Source organism: Poecilia mexicana, unplaced genomic scaffold, assembly GCF_051168715.1.
Source record: "Poecilia mexicana isolate PSO_F unplaced genomic scaffold, ASM5116871v1 scaffold_6, whole genome shotgun sequence".
Classification (NCBI taxonomy): Eukaryota; Metazoa; Chordata; class Actinopteri; order Cyprinodontiformes; family Poeciliidae; genus Poecilia; species Poecilia mexicana.
Window position 1 is genome coordinate 34,766,320 of NW_028263375.1, and position 21,829 is coordinate 34,788,148.

General features: G+C 38.5%; 1 protein-coding gene and 2 long non-coding RNA genes across 4 annotated transcripts in view; 1 reads left to right on the plus strand and 2 right to left on the minus strand.

Annotated features, from left to right (window-relative positions):
- Nucleotides 1-1,566, plus strand: part of LOC106911550 (peroxisomal succinyl-coenzyme A thioesterase-like) — a 38,117-nt gene extending 36,551 nt beyond the window's left edge. The window contains exons 10-11 of the mRNA XM_088006685.1: nt 313-454; nt 545-1,566. Of these exons, the coding sequence (XP_087862811.1) occupies nt 313-454; nt 545-681 (279 nt within the window). The 3' untranslated portion in view covers nt 682-1,566. The remainder of the gene's footprint in view (nt 1-312; nt 455-544) is intronic.
- Nucleotides 1,567-2,797: 1,231 nt separating this feature from the next.
- On the minus strand, nt 2,798-3,402 carry LOC106913085 (uncharacterized). The gene is made up of 2 exons (XR_015763124.1): nt 3,233-3,402; nt 2,798-2,964 (listed from the first exon to the last, which is right to left on the minus strand). It is a non-coding gene; the product is annotated as an uncharacterized LOC106913085 (long non-coding RNA).
- A 6,925-nt stretch (nt 3,403-10,327) lies between these two features.
- Nucleotides 10,328-11,613, minus strand: LOC148159553 (uncharacterized). Of its 2 annotated transcripts, XR_015763126.1 has the most exons (3): nt 10,772-11,613; nt 10,483-10,694; nt 10,328-10,413 (listed from the first exon to the last, which is right to left on the minus strand). It is a non-coding gene; the product is annotated as an uncharacterized LOC148159553 (long non-coding RNA). The 2 variants fall into 2 exon arrangements; XR_015763125.1 differs by having other exon boundaries at nt 10,483-11,613.
- Between the last annotated feature and the right edge of the window lie 10,216 nt (nt 11,614-21,829).

Genomic DNA, 21,829 nt, shown 5'->3' on the forward strand with positions numbered 1-21,829 from the left:
TAATATGGATTGTTGCTATGTTGTACATACAATCTGCCTCTTTTTAACTTTGAGCCCCGGCCCTTCCAAAGGTCTCTGCACGGCCCTGATGTTCTATGACTTTGTATTTTTATGATGTAAAGCACCTTGAACTTCTTTGTTGCTGAAATGTGCTATACAAAGAAATTTGATTTGATTTATAAGATTTAATGTGATGTGCTTTGCTGCGACATCAAGTGTCACTAATTGGAACTAATGTAAATAAATGTAAAAAATATAAAATATAAAATTGCCTGACGTGTAGCCTTTTGAATGGTTTGTTCTGTTTTTCAGATGAAGGGGATGATGGAACGAGCAGGGAACAGCCATCTGCTGACTCTCTTGTCGTACCCAAACGCAGGTCACTTGATCGAACCACCATACATGCCTCATGCCAGAGTGAGTCTCTTCAGAGAAATACAGTCACGTCAGAAGAGTAGGTTTGACTTCTCATTCCAAACTCACTCTGCTTCTCTGTTCCAAGTGTCACTGTCGTTGAACTGATGGCTGCCTTTTCCGTTTGCAGTGATGGTTCTTTGGGGAGGACAGACCCTGGAACATTCTCGGGCTCAGGAGGACGCCTGGAAGAAACTGTTGGTCTTTCTGAGGAAGAATCTGTGTAGCGGTGTGAAGAGCGGATCTTCGCCACTTTCCAACCTTTAACAAATGACCAGCGTTTGTTGAATTGAACAGTTGAAGCACATATTTTCTCCTCTGGCAGATAATGGAAATTATTTTAGGAGCTAAATAGATGCTCAAGTGAAAAAGCTTTTGATTGTTGATTTTACATAAAACATACTGTAAAATAAGAGTTTTAATAAAAATAAAGAACAAATCAAGCCTCCTTTGAGGCAAGCTCATATCGTGGCAGTGATAGCAGCACTCAGTGTCAGCTGCCATAACCTGCCCCGGCAGCGGCTGAACCTGCCACAGCTTCTGTGTGGCAAACAACTGAATGATTTTATTATGAACAAAAATAAATAAATAAAAGGCTACAACGTAATACATCCACCCAACACTGATTCGGTGACATACCACAGCTTCTGTGTCAGGATGAATATGAGTGATTTTATTTAGGGGGAAAAAAATAACCGGTGGATCTGGCACAGCCTGCTACGGAGCGGCTGCTATAGGGAAAAAATGTTCTTTTGCAATAGACATTTTCCATTTTCCTTATTCATTTCTACTTCAATATGATAATGACCCTGAGGAGGGCTGATGCCTGAATGCTACAATTTCTCCCTATTGGTTGGTTAACATCGAGTTATAACAGCCTCACAATATCAAAGTATCTTGGCATACTGAGGTTAATTAAAACTAGGTTAAGTTTATGAAGAAACTTAACCTGCAGACCCGTTAGAACCTAAAGAACCAGAAATCAGTGTCTCTTCATCCTCAATCATCTCCTGCGGCTGATATGGTGCAAAACATTTTGCTATGATTGATTAAGTTTCTTAATGTCATTTTAGTTGACTGTTGTGGTTTGATCATTTGCTTAAGATGTTGAGTTTGGATGATATTTAATAAATAATGAAAATGCAGTTATAACATGAAGTTGGATGATTTTTATAATAATCAGAAAATTCACAATAAAATTGATAAAATAACCATTTCTAAAACCAACGTAAGTTTGTTTGGAACAAATATAATTAGCATTTTGAAGCAAACTTACCAGCTAGCTGGTGAAAAAAAAAAACTTTAGTATATTTCAAACATACATTTGTGTAAGTACATTTTAAGCATACAAAGTATTAAGTGCACTACCTATAAATATATACAAAATATACTTAAAGCATATGTAGCACTACTTAATGTACTAAGGGACTAGATGGCATGTGATATCAGAAGACTAAATTCATCTACTGGAGCTGTTGTCAGTAATCAATAAAATACAAAAGAATAACTGCTTTTCAATAAAATATTAAAGAAGGGAAAATTAAAGTGACCACCACAAGACACAAAGCATACATAAAACCCATATATATATATATATATATATATATATATATATATATATATATATATATATATATATATATTATTAAACTGAAATCACTTTCAGTTCTTGTTTATCTCATTTAATTAGCTCTACTTCCTTAAGAAAATGAAAAGGTATGTTCTTTTGTAGGGAATTAAAGTTTAATATACCAAAGTATCCTTTTTTTTTTATTACTAGGGATAAGTATTTATAATAATAATAATTATATATTTTATTTAAAAGGTGCTTTGAGGGCACATAATGTCACCTCACAAAACTAAAAATAAATTTTAACAAAAAAAAAAAAATATATATCCAAATTAGAAAAATAAAGAGATCCTGCAAATGCCTGTCTGACTCTGAACAGCAAAGCGTTTAAAGACAGACAGAGAGTCAGAGGGTCCTTTGAGTGGGGAAAGTGGACATTTATTATAAATAGTAGAATCATGTGAAGTTGTACAGAATAAAGATGCTTTATGTCCATAAGGCGCATTCACAAAGTGGGCGGCTCGACTGATGGATGACTGCAGCTGGACCGGTACTGCACGGCTCCTTCTTTAGGTTTTGCTCAGAGATCCAGGATGATCAGTCTGGATGAATCTAAACGCTAATTAAACCATCATCAATATGATCTCTGATCAATCGCTCCCTCTGAATCCTTCTATTGGCAATTTGGCCATAGAGAGGCTAGGAAAGCCCTTTCGTCAATCACATTTGACAGGTGGGCGGGACTTCCTGTTTTGAGGCGGGACTTCCGGTTTTAAGGTTTGGTACCCATGTGGAGTGAGCAGAAATAGAGACTTTGTTCACTGAGACACAACAACTTTTATTTTTCTGTTTGTCTCAACTCTCCATGGAGCTCTGCCATATCTGCTGGTAGCTGCTTCCTCCTGAAGGAGATCCTGTTGTTCTGATGGTTCTCCTCATCGTTCTCCATCATGTCAGCCATGTTGCTCTCCTTCTGCTCCCTGGGAAAAGTAATTAGATGTTATAGCTTATAGCACATAAATGTAGATAAATAACAGTTACTAATGTGGAAGTTACGAAGGTAAAATGCTGTACAATATTGAGTTATTTATAACTGTAATGTGCAACCGAGTGTCTTCAGAAAATGCTCATGTTATGTTTGAGCAATAAAAATACAGCAGACTTTGTGTTTTAAATGTCTTCCATGATTGTATGTGTGCAACCATAAATGTAGTACAAACCAGACAGATATATCTACAAACTTCTCACCTGGCTGGAGAGCAGCAGCGGCGTCAGCTGCGTCTGGTCGGTGTTCACCGTGGGGCTCCGTCGCTCTGAAGCGGCTAACGAGGCTTTACATTCGCTCCACTACTGACAAAAACGACTCATTCCTCACGGCTCCATCGAGCTGCCGCTGAATATTGAAATCCGAAGCAAAGAAAAAAGCCGGTGTTATGCCCAGAAACGCATGCCTGCCCAAAATTGCATCCCCTCTCGCGGGAGCGCGCATCGCTCTGTTCTCTCGCATATTGACGAGAAAACGGACTGAAATATGACCGAAGAGGAAATTTTAAAGATATTTGTAACATTATCACGTTTCTTAACCATGTAATCCCTAAAATGGTGGGTTTTATTTCGCAAATTACTTGAAATAAATACGGTTTTTACACCTTTATTGACACATATGAGTCGAACTTTTTTTCAGCCCGTCTCTGTTGAAAACGTTCTCCGCAAATGGTTTGAAATTCTGTTTTTTTCTTTTGATACCATAACAGCTTAAAAGCATTACAAAACAGAGGCCCATTATGTAGAACATTTTACATCATGCTTAACTTTCTAGTCTGTTAATGTAGGAGGGAATGCATTTTAATTAATGAGCCTGAAAATATTTGCATCCATCCTGTTGATATAAAAATGATAGCATTAGCTCAGAGAACAAGTGAACAGAACTACTCTAATCATGTAGAAAAAGTTATTTCACTCTTAACTCTTTATTTCTCCAAGTTAGCACAGGGATGCATTTTTTGGCAATATGGATTTCCAGCCTGCCACGATATGCATCCCCCTTATATTCTCCCCAAATATTATCATATTGATATAAAACTCATACCAGTAGTTTACAGAACTACTCTGATTATGTAGAAAAAGTTATTTCACTCTTAACTCTTTCATTTTTCAATTTAGCACAGGGATGCATTTTTGGGCAATATGGATTTCCAGCCTGCCAAAATATGCATCCCCTCTATTCTCCTCAAATATTATCCTATTGATATAAAACCCATACCAGTAGTTTACAGAACTATTCTGATTATGTAGAAAAATATATTTCACACTTAACTTTTTTTTTCTTAAAGTTAGCACAGGGATGCATTTTTTGGCAACATACATGCCTTATTTATTGTCCCCCATATATGAAACTTATGTATTACATATGATTTTCTTGTAGGATGTTCAGTTATGATATTTTTTATATCGGTACAAAAGTCATGTTTATTATCACTGTTGCTAAGATAGTGAAGGAAATAAATCTGACATGCAACCTTGCTAAAGCATATACAAATTTTTTTATTTTGGTTTAACATAAAAATGAAAAAAAACAAAACAATTATTAACTTCAATGAAATGGTATTCATAACAGTAACTTTTGGAAAAGCCTTGCTGCTGAAATGTGCTATACAAATAAAATTTGAGTGATTGATTGAAATACATGCATTACGAATGAGAAGTACACTGGTAATATAGACAAGTATGAATTTTAAGTGCATACAACACAATGTGTTGAACAGTCAATTCAAATACATTCATATTTAAATGATGCTCTCAATAAATAAAAATAAAATGAAAAACTGTAATAAGGGGAACCATTTACAATCACAATACAGACAATTTTGTCAACATTATAAAGTGTGATTTATTATGACAACAATAAATAAAAATGTTCAACGTGACTTTTGTACCGATATAAAAAAATATCATAACTGACCATCCTACATGAAAATTATATGTAATACATAAGTTTCATATATGGGGGACAATAAATAAGGCATGTATGTTGAGAAAAATGCATCCCTGTGCTAACTTTAAGAAAAAAAAAGTTAAGTGTGAAATATATTTTTCTACATAATCAGAATAATTCTGTAAACTACTGGTATGAGTTTTATATCAATAGGATAATATTTGGGGAAAATAGAGAGGGGATGCATATTTTGGCAGGCTGGAAATCCATATTGCCAAAAAATGCATCCCTGTGTTAAATTGAAGAATTAAAGAGTTAAGAGTGAAATAACTTTTTCTACATAATCAGAGTAGTTCCATGAACTACTAGTATAAGTTTTAAATCACTAGAATAATATTTGAGGAGAATAGAGGGGGGATGCATATTTTGGCAGGCTGGAAATCCATATTGCCCAAAAATGCATCCCTGTGCTAACTTGGAGAAATAAAGAGTTAAGAGTGAAATAACTTTTTCTACATGATTAGAGTAGTTCTGTAAACTACTGGTATGAGTTTTATATCAATATGATAATATTTGGGGAGAGTAAAGGGGGGATGCATATTTTGGCAGGCTGGAAAAGCAAATTGCCAAAAAATGCATCCCTGTGTTAACCTGGAGAAATAAAGAGTTAAGAGTGAAATAACTTTTTCTACATGATTAGAGTAGTTCCATGAACAGCTGGTATAAGTTTTAAATCACTAGAATAATATTTGAGGAAAATAAAGAGGGGATGCATATTTTGGCAGGCTGGAAAAGCAAATTGCCAAAAAATGCATCCCTGTGCTAACTTGGAGAAATAAAGAGTTAAGAGTGAAATAACTTTTTCTACATGATTAGAGTAGTTCTGTAAACTACTGGTATGAGTTTTATATCAATATGATAATATTTGGGGAGAATAGAGGGGGGATGCATATCGTGGCAGTCTGGAAATCCATGTTGCCAAAAAATGCATCCCTGTGTTAACCTGGAGAAATAAAGAGTTAAGAGTGAAATAAGTTTTTCTACATGATTAGAGTAGGATTTCACCATTTCTACGTAATGACACTTGTTCTCTGAGCTAATGCTATAATTTTTATATCAACAGGATGGATGCAAATATTTTCAGGCTCATTAATTAAAATGCATTCCCTCCTACATTAACAGACTAGAAAGTTATGCATGATGTAAAATGTTCTACATAATGGGCCTCTGTTTTGTAATGCTTTTAAGCTGTTATGGTATCAAAAGAAAAAAACAGAATTTCAAACCATTTGCGGAGAACGTTTTCAACAGACACGGGCTGAAAAAAAGTTCGACTCATATGTGTCAATAAAGGTGTAAAAACCGTATTTATTTCAAGTAATTTGCGAAATAAAACCCACCATTTTAGGGATTACATGGTTAAGAAACGTGATAATGTTACAAATATCTTTAAAATTTCCTCTTCGGTCATATTTCAGTCCGTTTTCTCGTCAATATGCGAGAGAACAGAGCGATGCGCGCTCCCGCGAGAGGGGATGCAATTTTGGGCAGGCATGCGTTTCTGGGCATAACACCGGCATCTTTTTTAGTTAACGGCTTGTTTGTATCTTCCATCACTTCCGTGTTGCAGCGAGTTTCAAACGTTGCGCCTTCATTTTTCTTCTCTCTCCGCTGCTCCGTCTTGTCCACGCCCTCAGCCAATCAGTGAACAGCAGCGAGGCTTGCGTCACCTACGAAACCAGGGCCGGTGTTACGTCAATCCGCGTTTCCCCATCAGATACGGTTCCCCCTTCGTCTTCTTGCCGCTCCGCCCCGCCCACGCGGCAAAATACGCGCGTGCTCGTGATGAGCACTGAGAAAGCACGCGCGTAGCAAGCACACGCTTGTTCGGCGCGCTTATCTGGGGAACTACGGACACCGTGAAAGCTCAAATAACATGCTTCGGCAAAGTTGTCACACTTTCTTCACGTTTTTGCGTGAAATTAATAATACTAATAATTATAATAAATTTTATATATATATATATATATATATATATATATATATATATATATATATATATATATATATATATTTGTTATACATATTATAATTATAATACATAATATATATTTTATATATAATTATAATAAATATATATATGTTATATATATTATAATGATAGATAGATAGACAGACAGACAGACAGACAGACAGACAGACAGACAGACAGACAGACAGACAGACAGACAGACAGACAGACAGACAGACAGACAGACAGATAGATAGATAGATAGATAGATAGATAGATAGATAGATAGTGCTATATGAATTAAAAACAGGGCAATGCATTTTAATGCTCAATATTACCCATCAGACACCGTTCCCCCTGTGGTAAAGGGGGGAACGGTATCTGATGGCCATATTTCACCCATCAGATACCGTTTCCCCTGTTTTACAGTGGGGAAACGGTATCTGATGGCCACAGTTCACCCATCAGATAGCGTTCCCCCTATGTTAAAATCACCCATCAGATAGTGTTCCCCTTGTTTTACAGTGGGGAAACGGTATCTGATGGAGACATTTCACCCATCAGATAGCGTTCCCCCTGTTTTACAGTGGGGGAACGGTATCTGAAGGCCACAGTTCACCCATCAGATAGCGTTCCCCCTGTTTTACAGTGGGGAAACGGTATCTGAAGGCCACAGTTCACCCATCAGATAGTGTTCCCCCTATGTTAAAATCACCCATCAGATAGCGTTCCCCCTATGTTAAAATCACCCATCAGATAGCGTTCCCCTTGTTTTACAGTGGGGAAACGGTATCTGATGGGTGAAATGTGGCCATCAGATACCGTTCCCCCACTGTAAAACAGGGGGAACGCTATCTGATGGGTGAAATGTCTTTATCAGATACCGTTTCCCCACTGTAAAACAAGGGGAACACTATCTGATGGGTGATTTTAACATAGGGGGAACGCTATCTGATGGGTGAACTGTGGCCATCAGATACCGTTTCCCCACTGTAAAAAAGGGGGAACGCTATCTGATGGGTGAACTGTGGCCATCAGATACCGTTTCCCCACTGTAAAACAGGGGAAACGGTATCTGATGGGTGAAATATGGCCATCAGATACCGTTCCCGCTCATTAAAACAGGGGGAACGGTATCTGATGGGTGAAATATGGCCATGTCTGATGGGTAATATTGAGCATTAAAATGCATTGCCCTGTTTTTAATTCATATAGCACTATCTATCTATCTATCTATCTATCTATCTATCTATCTATCTATCTATCTATCTATCTATCTATCTATAATATATATAACATATATATATTACTTATTATAATTATAATATGTATAACATATATATATATATATATATATATATATATATATATATATATATATATATATATATATATATATATACATATATATGCTCAACATATATTTAAATTTAAAATAATTATAATATATACGTTTTGTATTATTATTATTACTCTTCTTCTTCTTATATTATTATTATTATTATTAGTAGTAGTAGTTTCCCGCAAAACGTGAAGAAAGTGTGACAACTTTGCCGAAACATGTTGTTTGAGCTTTCACGGTGTCCGTAGTTCCTCAGACAAGCGCGCCGAACAAGCGCGTGCTTTCCACGCGCGTGCTTTCTCAGTGCTCGTCACGAGCACGCGCGTATTTTGCCGCCTGGGCGCTGCGGAGCGGCAAGAAAACTCAGGGGGAACCGTATCTGATGGGGAAACGCGGATTGACGTAACACCGGCCCGGCTGGCCCTGCTCTGAAGCAGGACCCTAAAAAGCAGGGCGAGCCCCGTTGAAAAGGGCTGGTGGAAACGCATTTAAAGCGACACCGGCCGAGTAGAGTCGGTGGAAAAGGGGCATCAGAGTAGACCCCTCATTGGTCGCTCCGGCGCAGGAAATACGGCGGCCATCTTGGAGCGGTATACCCTCCTACTTTGCTCAATCAAAGCAGCAGAAGATGCCTCAGCACTGAGGGATATTGTTGTTCGGATCGATGGATTATTGATGTGAGGGCTCCACAGACAACATTTCACAAGTAAGATGGACATTGTTGAGAAAATAAATTTAAAATAGGCTAGTTTTAAAACTTAACATGTCTTGATTCAAATGGCCTAAATTGTGGTTTTAAATCAGTAACTTATTCTGGCTCTTTGACCTTTATTTTACCTGTAGTTCCAGCAGATGGTTTGCTAGGATCGTTTGAACTGCCTTTTGTCTGTGGGAAAACAATACAGTGGAAGTTGTAGCTTTTCACACTCATCTGTGAAAGGCCGTTAAACACGGCAGGGGTTTTAGACTTCAGATAGAGGGTCAGAGATAGCTGCTGGTTGGATGAGCAAAGATACGCCTTGTTTGAATAAATTAAAGAAAAGAAGATAAAACTTTCTACACAGAAGTAACACATTAGATTTGCTCTTGCAACTCTCCAAAGATGTCTTTGCACGTCTTTGCTTTTCTTCTTCTTTCCATTTATGTCAGGTAATGAATGTATGTCTCCGTTGTTCTGCAGTTTCTGGTGTAAGTTTATGCATTGTCTTATATCGGATTAAACTCTGTAATTCTGTGACGTCAACACGCATTGTTGTTTTCCTTGTGGCCAAGCGTGGCTCGCTGAGAGGACCTGGGATCCAGAGGAAGAGAGAGCCAGACTTTTTTCCAAAGTTAACTATTTTATTATATATTCTTCCTTAACAATATATTATTGTGTATATATTGTGATTAGAATATTACTTTACTGTATTTATGTCCACTGGCGAGATACCAGCTCATATTAGCTACAGTGCTTGGTGTAATACGGGTTCAGCCCCGTTATGAAGGCTAACTGAGATTCTGTAAATCTAAAAAAATTAATTATTCTCTAACATTGACTTAGATTATCTGACACAAGGGCCTATATTAGAAATGAAACAATATAACACATATTATAAAACTTATATTATGTGTTATAACATTCACCGGCAAAGTTTACACAGGTGGTAAAGACTATTATATTTATATTCTTTCACTCTGTCAAAAGTAAGATACATCCTAAATCTTCCGTTTTTGTTTTGAAAGTTTCCTAAAGACACGATGTGAGGAAGAAGAGAGAGAAATCTATAAAGAGAGACGGATTCACTGCAGCACGGATGAATCTCACATCGGATTTTGGACTCATCGGCTGAAAAACATATTTTATATATATATATAATTCACTATTAATCATTATTTATTTGTGCCAGTATTAATCTTTATTTATTAGTGTTTGTATAGTTATATAAATATATATTGATATTACTAAATAATTTATTAAATAAATTATGAACGGCTGTGTGCTTTGTGATATGCTCTTTGTCATATTGGGGTCTAACTTTCTAACCCGCATGCAGATCCACTCCAGAGACCGAGAATGATTTAAGTGATTTATTACAATAGAAATGGCGAATAAACACAGGAAAACAATCCGGGTCCGTTGGGACTGGAGCTCATGTCAACTATGATGGAAAACAGACGGTAAGTTTGAGGTCGTGGGAAATTGGAGATGGTGCTGGTGGCGAGCTTACCTCCAATCGGGAGGAAAAAGGACTGGGGGGAAATCCAGTGGAATCCGGAGTTTGATTCAGGTTCAGAGGATTGCGGGCTGCGGCGGCGTTGGAGGACGGACAGGTAAGTCTGGGAGCTTGAACTGTTTCTGCTCGGAGGGAGGCTGCCGATCTGTAGGTCCAGACGATCTTTGGCAGAATCTGCTTTCTCCAGCACTTCACAGGACAACCAGCTGTAAACAGTCAGAGACACAAGAGGGTCAGAATTCTGGAAGAGACCAGAAAGAATTGACCTGAGGTAAGCCTGTACCATAACTGGCTAACAATCTGGCAGGGAAGTGTCGGCAGCCTCCTGATGGCAGAACGGTTTCAGGTGCGTAGGTCTGCAGGCGCCCTCTGGTGGATGAAACAGCTCCAGATCCCAACACTCTTCATACATTGATATCAGAATTTTCCATTCCTATTCTATTGTTATAGCCACTAAGCATATTTAAATATGATGAACTATGTATTAAAAACATACTTAAAAATACAATTGTTTATAAATGTAGCTTTGATAGATGTTTGAATATGGTTTCCAGTAACAAAAAAGTGTGTTATGATCGATTAAATGCGCTGATACGTCATTGTGCTGCTAAACACATAACGCTGAGTGGAGTGGTGTACCGCTCCAAGATGGCCGCCCTAAATCTCGTCAGTGACAATAGGCGAGAGCGGTCCATGAGGCGTTTATGCTTATATTATGTCTATGTTGGTACCCATAGACATAATATACCATACCAACTTTATTTATAAAGCACTTTAAAACAACCACAGCTGATACAAAGTGCTGTACATTAAAACACAACATGACAATTAAAAAAATAAATAAAAACTTACAGTTTAAAAACAAACATACAATTTAAAACTAGATCCTGCTGGAGTTGAAAGCCAAGTCAAATAGATGGGTTTTAAGACGAGCTTTAACAGTGGACAGTGAAGGGGCCTCTCTGACCTGCAAAGGCAAGTCGTTCCATAACTTAGGGCCCATGACAGAGAAAGCCCTGTCCCCTCTGAGCTTCCTTCTGGATCTCTGTACCTCCAAGAGCAGCTGATCTGCGGACCTGAGAGACCGATAAGGTATGTAGGGGTGAAGAAGCTCAGACAGGTAAGCCGGGGCTTTTTTTTTTGGTTAATAAAATTTACATCCTCTCAAGAAACTTTACAAATAAAGTTGGTAACACTTTATTTGATTTATCATTACTGATATAAATTTGTTATAAAATAATTACTGATTTCACTTTAAAAATGAGGTAACTTTATGTTATTAAAGGTAAAGTTTAAACAGTAATGATTTATTTGTTAATGTCAAGTTGTCATAACAAAGACATTTTGAATAATGTCAACTTTGTATTAAAAGTGTCATAATTTACCGAATGACACTTTATGACAACAGTCATAAATATTCATGAAGACTTATTGATGTTCATGACAGGTGTTATGTCATGTTTATGACAGTGTCATGACAGTCTTATTCAACCCCCTTCAAATAAAGTGTTACCATAAAGTTTAACTGATTTAGCTCTACCAACTTTCAAATAAAGTGTTCAGACTGGTTCTCTTTTGATGATCAGCACACGTCCAGATGAAGAAAAGAGGTTAAAGCTCATGGCTGTCAATCTGGAGGACAGCTACCATTGTTTTTCAAGCTTCAGACATTGTTTTTTATGAGACTTCTGAGACAAATTCTGATAATTTGTCAGTCTAACAAATGATAAAATAACTCAGGAGCAGACACTGCTGTGTGGACAGAATTTTAACAATGTTTTGCTGTTGTTGGTGAAGACACTTTAGCTTCTCATAGTAATATATCTGCAGCATCTACTCTCAGCTGGCTGATCTCTCACCATCGTTTCGTCATCATCGTCGCCACCCAGCGAGGGAGGACATAGTGCACCATTGTCTTAGCCTGCTGTTGTCATAACGACCCAGTTGAGTATGCGTGTGAGCTCGCCCTCACAGTGAACAGAGTTACAGTGAGCCAAACAGAACATGGTGCCTCATTTAGTCTGAGACAAGCTGTCCCTGATTGTTTCTGGTCTGAACCAGTGCGGCCTGGAGTCTGAGGAACAAACACGTGTTTACAGGTAGAAGCTCATTCTACAGTTAATGCTACAATGCATATAAATACATGTTTGTGCTGGAGCTGCCTCCACATATGTTGAATATGCGAGGTATGTGACCTGCCAGTATCGTCTTATGGAAGTAGACCTCAGGACCACACTTTAAACCTGAAGGTCTGACGTTGAGAAGGGCATACTGGTCAGAAAGAGTCAAATACTGGTGCATCAGTAGATATTAGAGGTGTGCCGATCGATCGGTCACCGATCATAATCGGGCCGATTTTCGTGAAAAAGTGCATGATTGGTGATCGGCGATCATTGGCTCTTGTTGCTGATACCGATCATCTCATTTCCAACCTGCCTGTGCAGCTGGTCTCCTCTTTCCTTCACTCTGCGCAAACGCGCAGCAACAAATCCTAAGCGATGTGTAACTATAACGCACTGAGTGAATGGGGAAGTTTGCGTGTTGCGGCGGACAATTAAAGCAGGTCAAAATGCATCAACACAACGAAGCTAATACGACATAAAAACAATGACATACTTGACGGAGTTTGGCTACATCGAGGCTCACTGCAGTAAAAAAGACATACAGAGGATCAGATAGCAGGTAAAGCAGCGCACAGCTACAAACACTCACCCGGATTAGCATGACGGTCAGAAAGCTAAACAAATAACCCGCAAAATTATTTAAGTCTTCGAGCTGCGATGTCAGACGCTGGTTCTGCTCTCCTGTTGAACCGCTGCTACGCTACAGGTAGTAATATCTGACAGACGGAGCGCCGCTTCTGCTCCACCTGGTAGTGACTCTCACACCGAACCTCTGCTTAAAGCTGCAGCATCTAACTTAAAAAAATAAATTTGACATACGTATTAAAACTTTCGCTGTCCTAACATGAGACAGATAATCTCTGAAAAAAATAATCGATCTCCTCCCTGATCTGCATAATTACTCCGCTCAGTCAGAAACAGCCAATCAGAGCTAGCAGTAACCAGCTAGCCGCCATGCTAACAGGAAGTTTTCATTCAGTAACTCTGGATTGTTTATTGTAATGGATCCTGTTTTTGCCTTTGAATGGTAAGTTTTATACTTGAACTTTTTTGGCAATGTTGAGAGGTTTTATTTTGGCTCTTTGTATTATTTAGCCTCTTCAGAGCCTTCATATGTTATCAGTCTGTTAAAGGTAATATTATCAATAGCAGTACAATTTGCACAATGCCTGTTTTGTTTAGTTTTCTTCTTGAAAAACGTTTTTAAAAACAAGTTTTTGTCTAAACTAAGGTGAATTCATGGTTCCTTTTTCCACATAATGTAACCGGTAGTGTTTATGATAAAAAAAATAAAATAATAATTATGTGATCAGTATCGGTGATCGGTATCGGTGATCGGCCCTCATGGGTGATCGGTATCGGTATCGGGAGGAAAAAAACCTGATCGGCACATCTCTAGTAGATATGCATCTAAAAGTAACCTCTCTTTTAAACAAGTTTTGAGTTTACTTTGTGACACCACAGCACACCTTTAAGGGATAACAAAATCTTTAATGTGAGGTTCTGCACTGAGGCTATGTGTAATTCACAATATAAAAAGCCCCATTCCTTACCCACTTCTTCTCTCTTTTGAGGTTTGACACTTGTTTAAGTTTATGAAACACATAAGATGAGAAAATTATAACACAAATAAAAAAAAAAAAATTTAATAAGAAATTATAATTTGGGGTTTTAAGGCCTTTAGAACTGAACTTGCTGCTAAGTTTTGGATCATTGCCCTGCTGTAAAAGCCACATGTACTTCAGCTGGAAGTCACAAGCTGATAGCCAGACATTCTCCTTCAGGATTTTCTTCTTAAGATTTGAATTGATGGCTCCATAAACTACATCAAGTTGTCCAGACAATGAAGAAGCAAAGCAGCCTTAGACCATCTCACTGGGTTTGGACATTTTTCCCAGCCCAGAACTCCTGACTTTCCAGACTCAAATAAAGGGAATGTAAATTGCCAGTATTTGCAGAAATCAGTTGGAAATGAAAGTTATTTTTTGCAAATTTCTGTGTTAAAAAGCCCTGTTTATTGTTTTTAAAAACAATAACCATTTATTTTACATTAAGCTACTATCACAAAACGTACTTTCACAGAAAACACAGCAGAAACATTTAATCAAATCTACTCTTCTTCCTCGCCTTTAAGCTATAATAACGTAGATAAGTTGGTAGATGATTTCCAGTGCAAACTTTCAGATATCATTGATTACATTGCCCCCATTAAAGTGAAGGTTGTGACTGGTAGGAAGAAATCTCCATGGAGAAATGCACAAGCAGTTCCATCTGCAAGACAACTCTACCGCAGGGCCGAACGGAAATGGCGTAAAACTCAACTTCACGTTTATTATGACATCTACAAAGAAAGACTATGTAACTATCACACAACACTAAAACATGCAAGAGAGGCTTTCTTTGCGGATGTCATAAACAAAACCATTAACAATGGTCGAGCTTTATTTTTACTGTTGACAGGCTCACAGACCCTCCTATGACGTTACCACCTGAATTTCAATCTAATGCCGCCTGCAACAAGTTCTCCAGTTTCTTCTCAGAGAAAATTCAAAAGATCAGAGGATTAATCTGCACATTCACTCCAAAGCCAGTACCAATGCTGTGCCCAAACAAAACAAATACAGGAAAAATGACTCAATTTCAACTACTTAATTATAAAACCCTAGAAGAAATTATAAGTCAATTAAGCTCCAGTTCCTGCTGTCTGGATGTCCTACCCACACATTTCTTTAAGAAAGTCCTGCCTGTCGTTGCTAATGATCTGATCCAAATAGTAACTCACCGCTCTCTTCAGGTGTTTTCCCCCAGGCTTTGAAAACAGCAGTTATCAAACCACTGATAAAAAAGAAAACAATCTGGACAAATCACTACTGCAGAATTACAGGCCGATCTCCAACCTCCCATTCATCAGCAAAGTTATTGAAAAAGCAGTTATTAAACAATTAAATAGCTTCCTAACAATAATGAATCGCTTTGACTCCGTCCAGTCTGGTTTTCGTGCTCACCACAGCACAGAGACTGGCCTAGTCAAAGTGTTCAATGACATCCATATAAATACAGACTGTGGGAGAACCACAGTGCTGGTTCTGTTGGACCTCAGTGCAGCTTTCAACACTGTTGACCATGACATTTTACTGAATCGACTGGAGACTTGGGTCGGACTCTCCGGTCCAGTGCTCCACTGGTTTGAATCTTACATAAAGAACAGGGATTTCTTTGTTTCAATCGGAAACTTCTCATCAGAGAGGTCAAAGGTCACATGTGGGGTACCCCAAGGTTCAATCCTAGGACCCCTTCTTTTCAACATTTATATGCTCCCACTGGCTCAGGTTATAGCAGGAAATAAGATCAACTATCATAACTACGCGGATGATACACAGCTCTACATCACGATGTCACCAGGTGACTCTGAACCCATCCAATCACTGAATAGATGCTTAGAACAGATAAATGTGTGGATGTGCCAAAACTTTCTCCAGCTGAACAGAAACAAAACTGAAATTATTATCTTTGGACCTAAAGAGGAGCGAACTAGAATCAATGCTCAGCTTCAGTTATTACAACTGAAAACCAGCGATCAGCCCGAAACCTGGGAGTAGTGATGGACTCTGACCTGAACCTTCAGAGCCACATTAAGACGGTCACAAAGTCGGCCTTCTATCACCTGAAGAACATCTCCAGGATTAGAGGACTGATGTCTCAGCAGGATCTAGAGAAACTCATCCATGCGTTTATCTTTAGCCGTATTGATTACTGCAACAGCGTCTTCACAGGTCTGACTAACAAATCAATCCTCCAGCTGCAGCTGATCCAGAACGCTGCTGCTCGCGTTCTCACTAAAACCAGGAAGATAGAGCACATAACACCAGTTTTAAAGTCCCTACACTGGCTCCCTGTAGCTCAGAGAATAGACTTTAAAATACTGTTGTTAGTTTATAAATCACTGAACGGTTTAGCACCACAATACATTAAAGATCTGTTATTGCTGTACCAACCGTCTAGACCCCTCAGATCTTCTGGTTCTGGTTCTGCTCTGCATCCCCAGAACCAGAACCAAACGAGGAGAAGCAGCATTCAGTTTCTATGCACCACAAATTTGGAACAAACTTCCAGAAAACTGTAAAACAGCTGAAACACTGGGTGCCTTTAAATCTCAACTTAAAACCCACCTGGTTGGAGCTGCTTATGGCTAAATTAGGATTAGAGTGGGTTTTGATGTTTTTATCTTTTTTTAAAATCTTTTTCAAATGTCTTTCTCTTTCTCACTGTTTATTCTATGTCACATGCTGTTTATATTTTAATTATGTAAAGCACTTTGAAATGCCTTGCTGCTGAAATGTGCTATACACATAAAATTTGTATTAGTAATATTTTGGTGATCATCAAAATGTTTTTCAGTAAATATGAAACCAGCCTTTGAGTTCCATTTGGACAGCAGTGGTTCTGGCCTTGGTACTCTCCCATGGAGTCGTGGGTAAGCTCTGGACGTTATTTTGGTAGATCAGTCCTCAACTATCATCTCCTGTGAGTCCAAAAGGTTTAGAAATACATTTGTAACTGTTTACAGACTGATGTGTCAATAACTCTGCTTCTTGTCCTTGAATCTCTTCAACGTTGGACCATGTGTTGCTGTTTGAGACAATTTAGGTTATGTCTCTCTCTGCCTCTACTGGCTTACTGGAGTCTATCTTTAACTGTTATGATGTTACAAAGTCTAAATTTAAAGCTTTTGTATTTCTGGCTGGATGTTTTGTGTTGTCCTTCTGAAAGGTGAATCTCTACCAGTCTAAAACCTTTAAAATATGATTGATTAAAGATTGAATTACCTCCTCGGTATGTGACAAAATGTAGAAAATGTGTGAATAATACAAATATTCTTTTGAAACTGGCTTTTCTTTCTTTTGAGCAACTGAAGGTATTCCAGCAACATGAAAAACAACATGAACAAACACCTGAGTCACAGTAGAGCCTTGTGGAACCAGCAGCATGGCCACGATGGGAGTGTGACTCTGTTCATCTTTGATTACTTGATTTCTCAGCCTCATCCTATGATTAAACTTTTTTATTTTTTTTAATCTCACATGCATGTCTTTGGGTTAGGACACAACATTCCTCTAATTGTGTTGTCTACATAATCACTTGAAGGGCTCTCTTTGTATGTGAACCAAATTCTTGTCTAATCATCCATTGGGCTTTCATTTGCTCTCTGGCTCTGGCCTTGGATGTTTGTGTCTTTTGTTAATGGGGCTGGCAGCCCCTGTCGCTGCTCCAGTAATTAGACAGTGCCATTCATTCAGAAACAAAAGGGCTATGGGTACACTAAGGTTGTGATGTTGAACAAGCTGCTCACTGACCTTCTCCCAACTGCTACCAGGACTGTTTTGGGGGGGATGAGACAACATGCTGGGAGGACTGGGATTATTGGCCTGGACAAACTCCCTCAATGCTTTCTAGACTTAGCCAGTTTTTCTGCTGCAACCTAGAAAAGGATATTTCCAACTCTGGTCCTTCTTGGTACCAGAGGACCAAGAAGGAAATCCTAAAGACCTGTGGGACATATGGGATGTTTCATGACATATTCTGGTCAAAAATAACAGAGGGGCCAGTTTATGACCACTAAGAGAAAGTGACTGACTATGCATTTCTTTCTCAAGAAAGAAAATTTCATTTTAACCTTATTTTAACTTTATTTCATGTATTTAATTTTGTCTAAATTTGGATTGATAGCGTTTTGTGTTTACAAATGTTTTTCATTCATGTTTTGTTAGTGTTAGTGTGAGAGCACTTGTAACTAGTTTTCCTGTGGTAAGGGAGAACTAGAGGTTTCTGATAACACTCCTTTATCAGTTCTTATTTCCTGAGTTTTTTCAACAAAAGTCCAAGTGAAATTGTTCCCTCCAATGAGGTGAGGAGCAGTTGCATGACAGTGGGTCCTTATGTGGCTTTGTTGTCCACCTGGATAAGCTCAGACTTGGGGTGTGTTCTTTTTTGATGTGTGTTGTTTGGGGATCTGTGTTCGGTTCATTGAGACAGGTCTTAAAACGCTTTTGCCTTCAAATAGAAATAAAGACAAAGATTAATCTTTCTCTAGCTATTGGAACACTGACTCATTTTTTGATAACAAAAATTTCCACAACATAGGAAGAAGTCAACTTTTGTCTTGTCTGAATTGAAACGTTAAAAATCTAAAGTCATCCAGATTTATGTTGGCCTTGTCTTTCATGCTCTCTCTCATAGACAAAGCTATAGCCAAACTTTAGCTGTGAATGCTCCTCCTTAAAAGCAGACACCCTCCACCCTCTCAGCAGAGATTCTAGCAGGAAAAGGAAGAGTCACCCACACACACACAACAGGAAGTCAACAGCTTCAGCTCTCTCTCTAATTCAGCACACCTGCAATAAATGTTCTCCTGCCTCACATGTGAGATCACACAACACACGGCCGTGCAGAAACGTTTGGAGGGACAGGGGCTCAAAATTCAGAAGGAGCACATTGAACAAGATCTTAAAACAACATAACAACCCATATTAATGAAGAATCTAATATTTAATAAGATCATACTGTATCATCATTATGTGGGCACAATGCAAAGCAAATGTAATCTATGTTTTTTCCAATAGGTATAATGTTGCTGTTGAGGGGTTTCTGCTGCTCACAGAGCTGGAAGGCTGTGATCTATTTCACTAAATAAACTCCAATATCTGACTGTTTAACCTCCATAACAACTTGGCCGCAGCCTGCTTTCAAGATCGAAAAAGCTCAGAATGGTTAACTATGGGGGATTTTTTTTTCTGCCATAATCCAAGAGCCACATGTTCAGTCTGAAAGTAGGATTTCATGTCTTTTGTTCTCAAAACGTTTAATACTTTTGCTTATTTATATTTTGAAAGTAGAACTTTATGTCTTTCTTCTCCAAACTTCTCCTCGCGCTCACACTTACACGACCATCATCCAATGAAAATGGAAGTTTTGTTTAGTTTCTGTTCACACATTTACATGAAGACGTTCTAATTACAATCTTTGTTTACACACGGTACACATCGAAAAGGTGTAATGCTCTTGCCACGCCACTAGTTGGTGCTAGATTCTTTGAAACTAAGTGCGCATGTGTTAAAAAACAAAAAAGATCTACTTGAAAGCGCGTCGATTTGCGTTTCCCCATCAGGTACCGTTCCCCCAGATATTGGGGAAAAACATGCACTGTGTGTGTCTGATTAGGGCGCACTTGAAAAAAAGTGGGATAACTTAGCTGAAACACGATGTTTGAGCTTTCGCGGTGTCCGTAGTTCTCTAGATAAGAGGCTGAACCTGTTATGATCGCTGAACAAGTACACGTGTATTTTGCCACCTGGGCTGTACGGAGCGGTGAAGAGACACTGAGGGAACCATATCTGATGAGGAGACACGAATTGCAGTAACACCAGCATTGTCAGTAGTTTCTTTTTCTTCTGTGGATTGTCGGAAGCAGTTTTGTGTCATACTATGCATGAGCTGGGGATTCTCTGACAGAAAAGATCCATTTATTCTATTTACAAGACATCGGAGACCAGTACGTTTTAGAAACACTGCACTCTGGAACCCGTTTTAAAACTGTGCCGTTGTCAGAGAAAACATTTGCCATTTTCATATAAATGTACACTACAAATGCAACGATACAATGTCGTGTAAACGGGGCCCTAGTCTCTGCTTAGAGCAAATCTTCACTAGCAAAACTTTGCTTGCTTGGTGGAATTTTCCTGCCATAATCCAAGAGCACACATGTTCAATCTGAAAACAGGGTTTCATGTCTTTTGTTCTCAAAACCTTTAATACTTTTGTTTCCATTTTCATTTTGAAAGCAGGACTTCATGTCTTTCTTCTCAAAACTTGTATCACTTGTACTCTAATCTTCTCCTCGTGTTCACACTCAGTCTCTGCTTGGACTCTTCTTCAGAAAGTTCCATTTCTGAAGAAGAATTTAGTCATGACTCTGCTCGCTTACAAAACATGGAACTGCTTTTTGGCACAGCCACCTAGCAACCTCTTAGCCAATAGAAAGAAAGTGTTGTACTGGGTGCGTTTGTTTCCTTCTAGTGGGTGGGCCTGTGTGGCTGCTCTTGATTGTAGCAGAAGCCGCTGGAACACTGGCATTTCTGTAGTTCTGACATCCTGCTTATCCTTCTTCTGTAGTAAATCAGAGCTCCACCATCATTGTAGTTCTTAACTGCCAACTCAGCCCTCCTCTGTAGTAACCAAGAGTTCCGCCATTAATTGGGGCCTGCCAAAGCAATGCATAGGGAGGGCAGTGAAGGTGAAGGTGGAGAAAGAATTCTATCTTTGTGAGACACCTAGTCAGTTTTTCTGAAAAAAGCAATCTGAGCAACTCCTTCCTGTTCAGGATCTGTAAGAGCGATCCAAAAACTGTTTGAAGCGTAAGAGAGGGCCATTTTTTTTCTCCACTACCACCACAATTCATATCTGTAGCTCTCTCACAGTAATAGCAGCGATGAGAGAGAGATGGTGTGCGCTGAGCTCTGAGATTTTGGGGGAAGGAAAGAAAGAAATTGAATGGCTGGGAGCCATTGAAAGACATCTGCGATTGCTTTCATTAGCAGATCCTGCGCTATTTTCTTGAGCGCAGGATCTTGAGAAAATAAGTTGGGATTTATTATTTTTTTTATCCATGTCCCCTTAGGGGCTCAGTACTTTGGCATACTGAACTTAATTAAAACAAGGTTAAGTTTATGAAGAAAACTACACTAAGTCACAACACCCAGAACCTCCATACATGAAGGCATTATACATTATAAGATGAAGTTGAATGATTTTATAATAGTAATCATAAAAATCACAATAAAATTGATAAAATAACTATTCCTGAAACCAACTTAAGTTTGTTTATATATGTACTGCATTGTTTATAATTAAACAAAGATAATTAGCATTTTGAAGCAAACTTACCACCAGCTAGCAACACATTAGCATCCTTCGTCCCTTTGGGTAACGTTAAAAGACTAAACCACAGAAGCTGTCTTTTCCCTGTCCATTTTCAGATGTATGATGTAAGATCTATTTATTTGTGAACGGCATTAGCTTCAGTTCACACTCCAGACCAGATCGGGGCAAAATTGCACACTTTCAGTTTTTTTGAAAAGCACCATAAAAAGAAGAACAGCATCACCGTGAAGCCGGGGAGGATAAGAGATGCTCTTCAAATTTGCCATTTTTACTCGCACAAT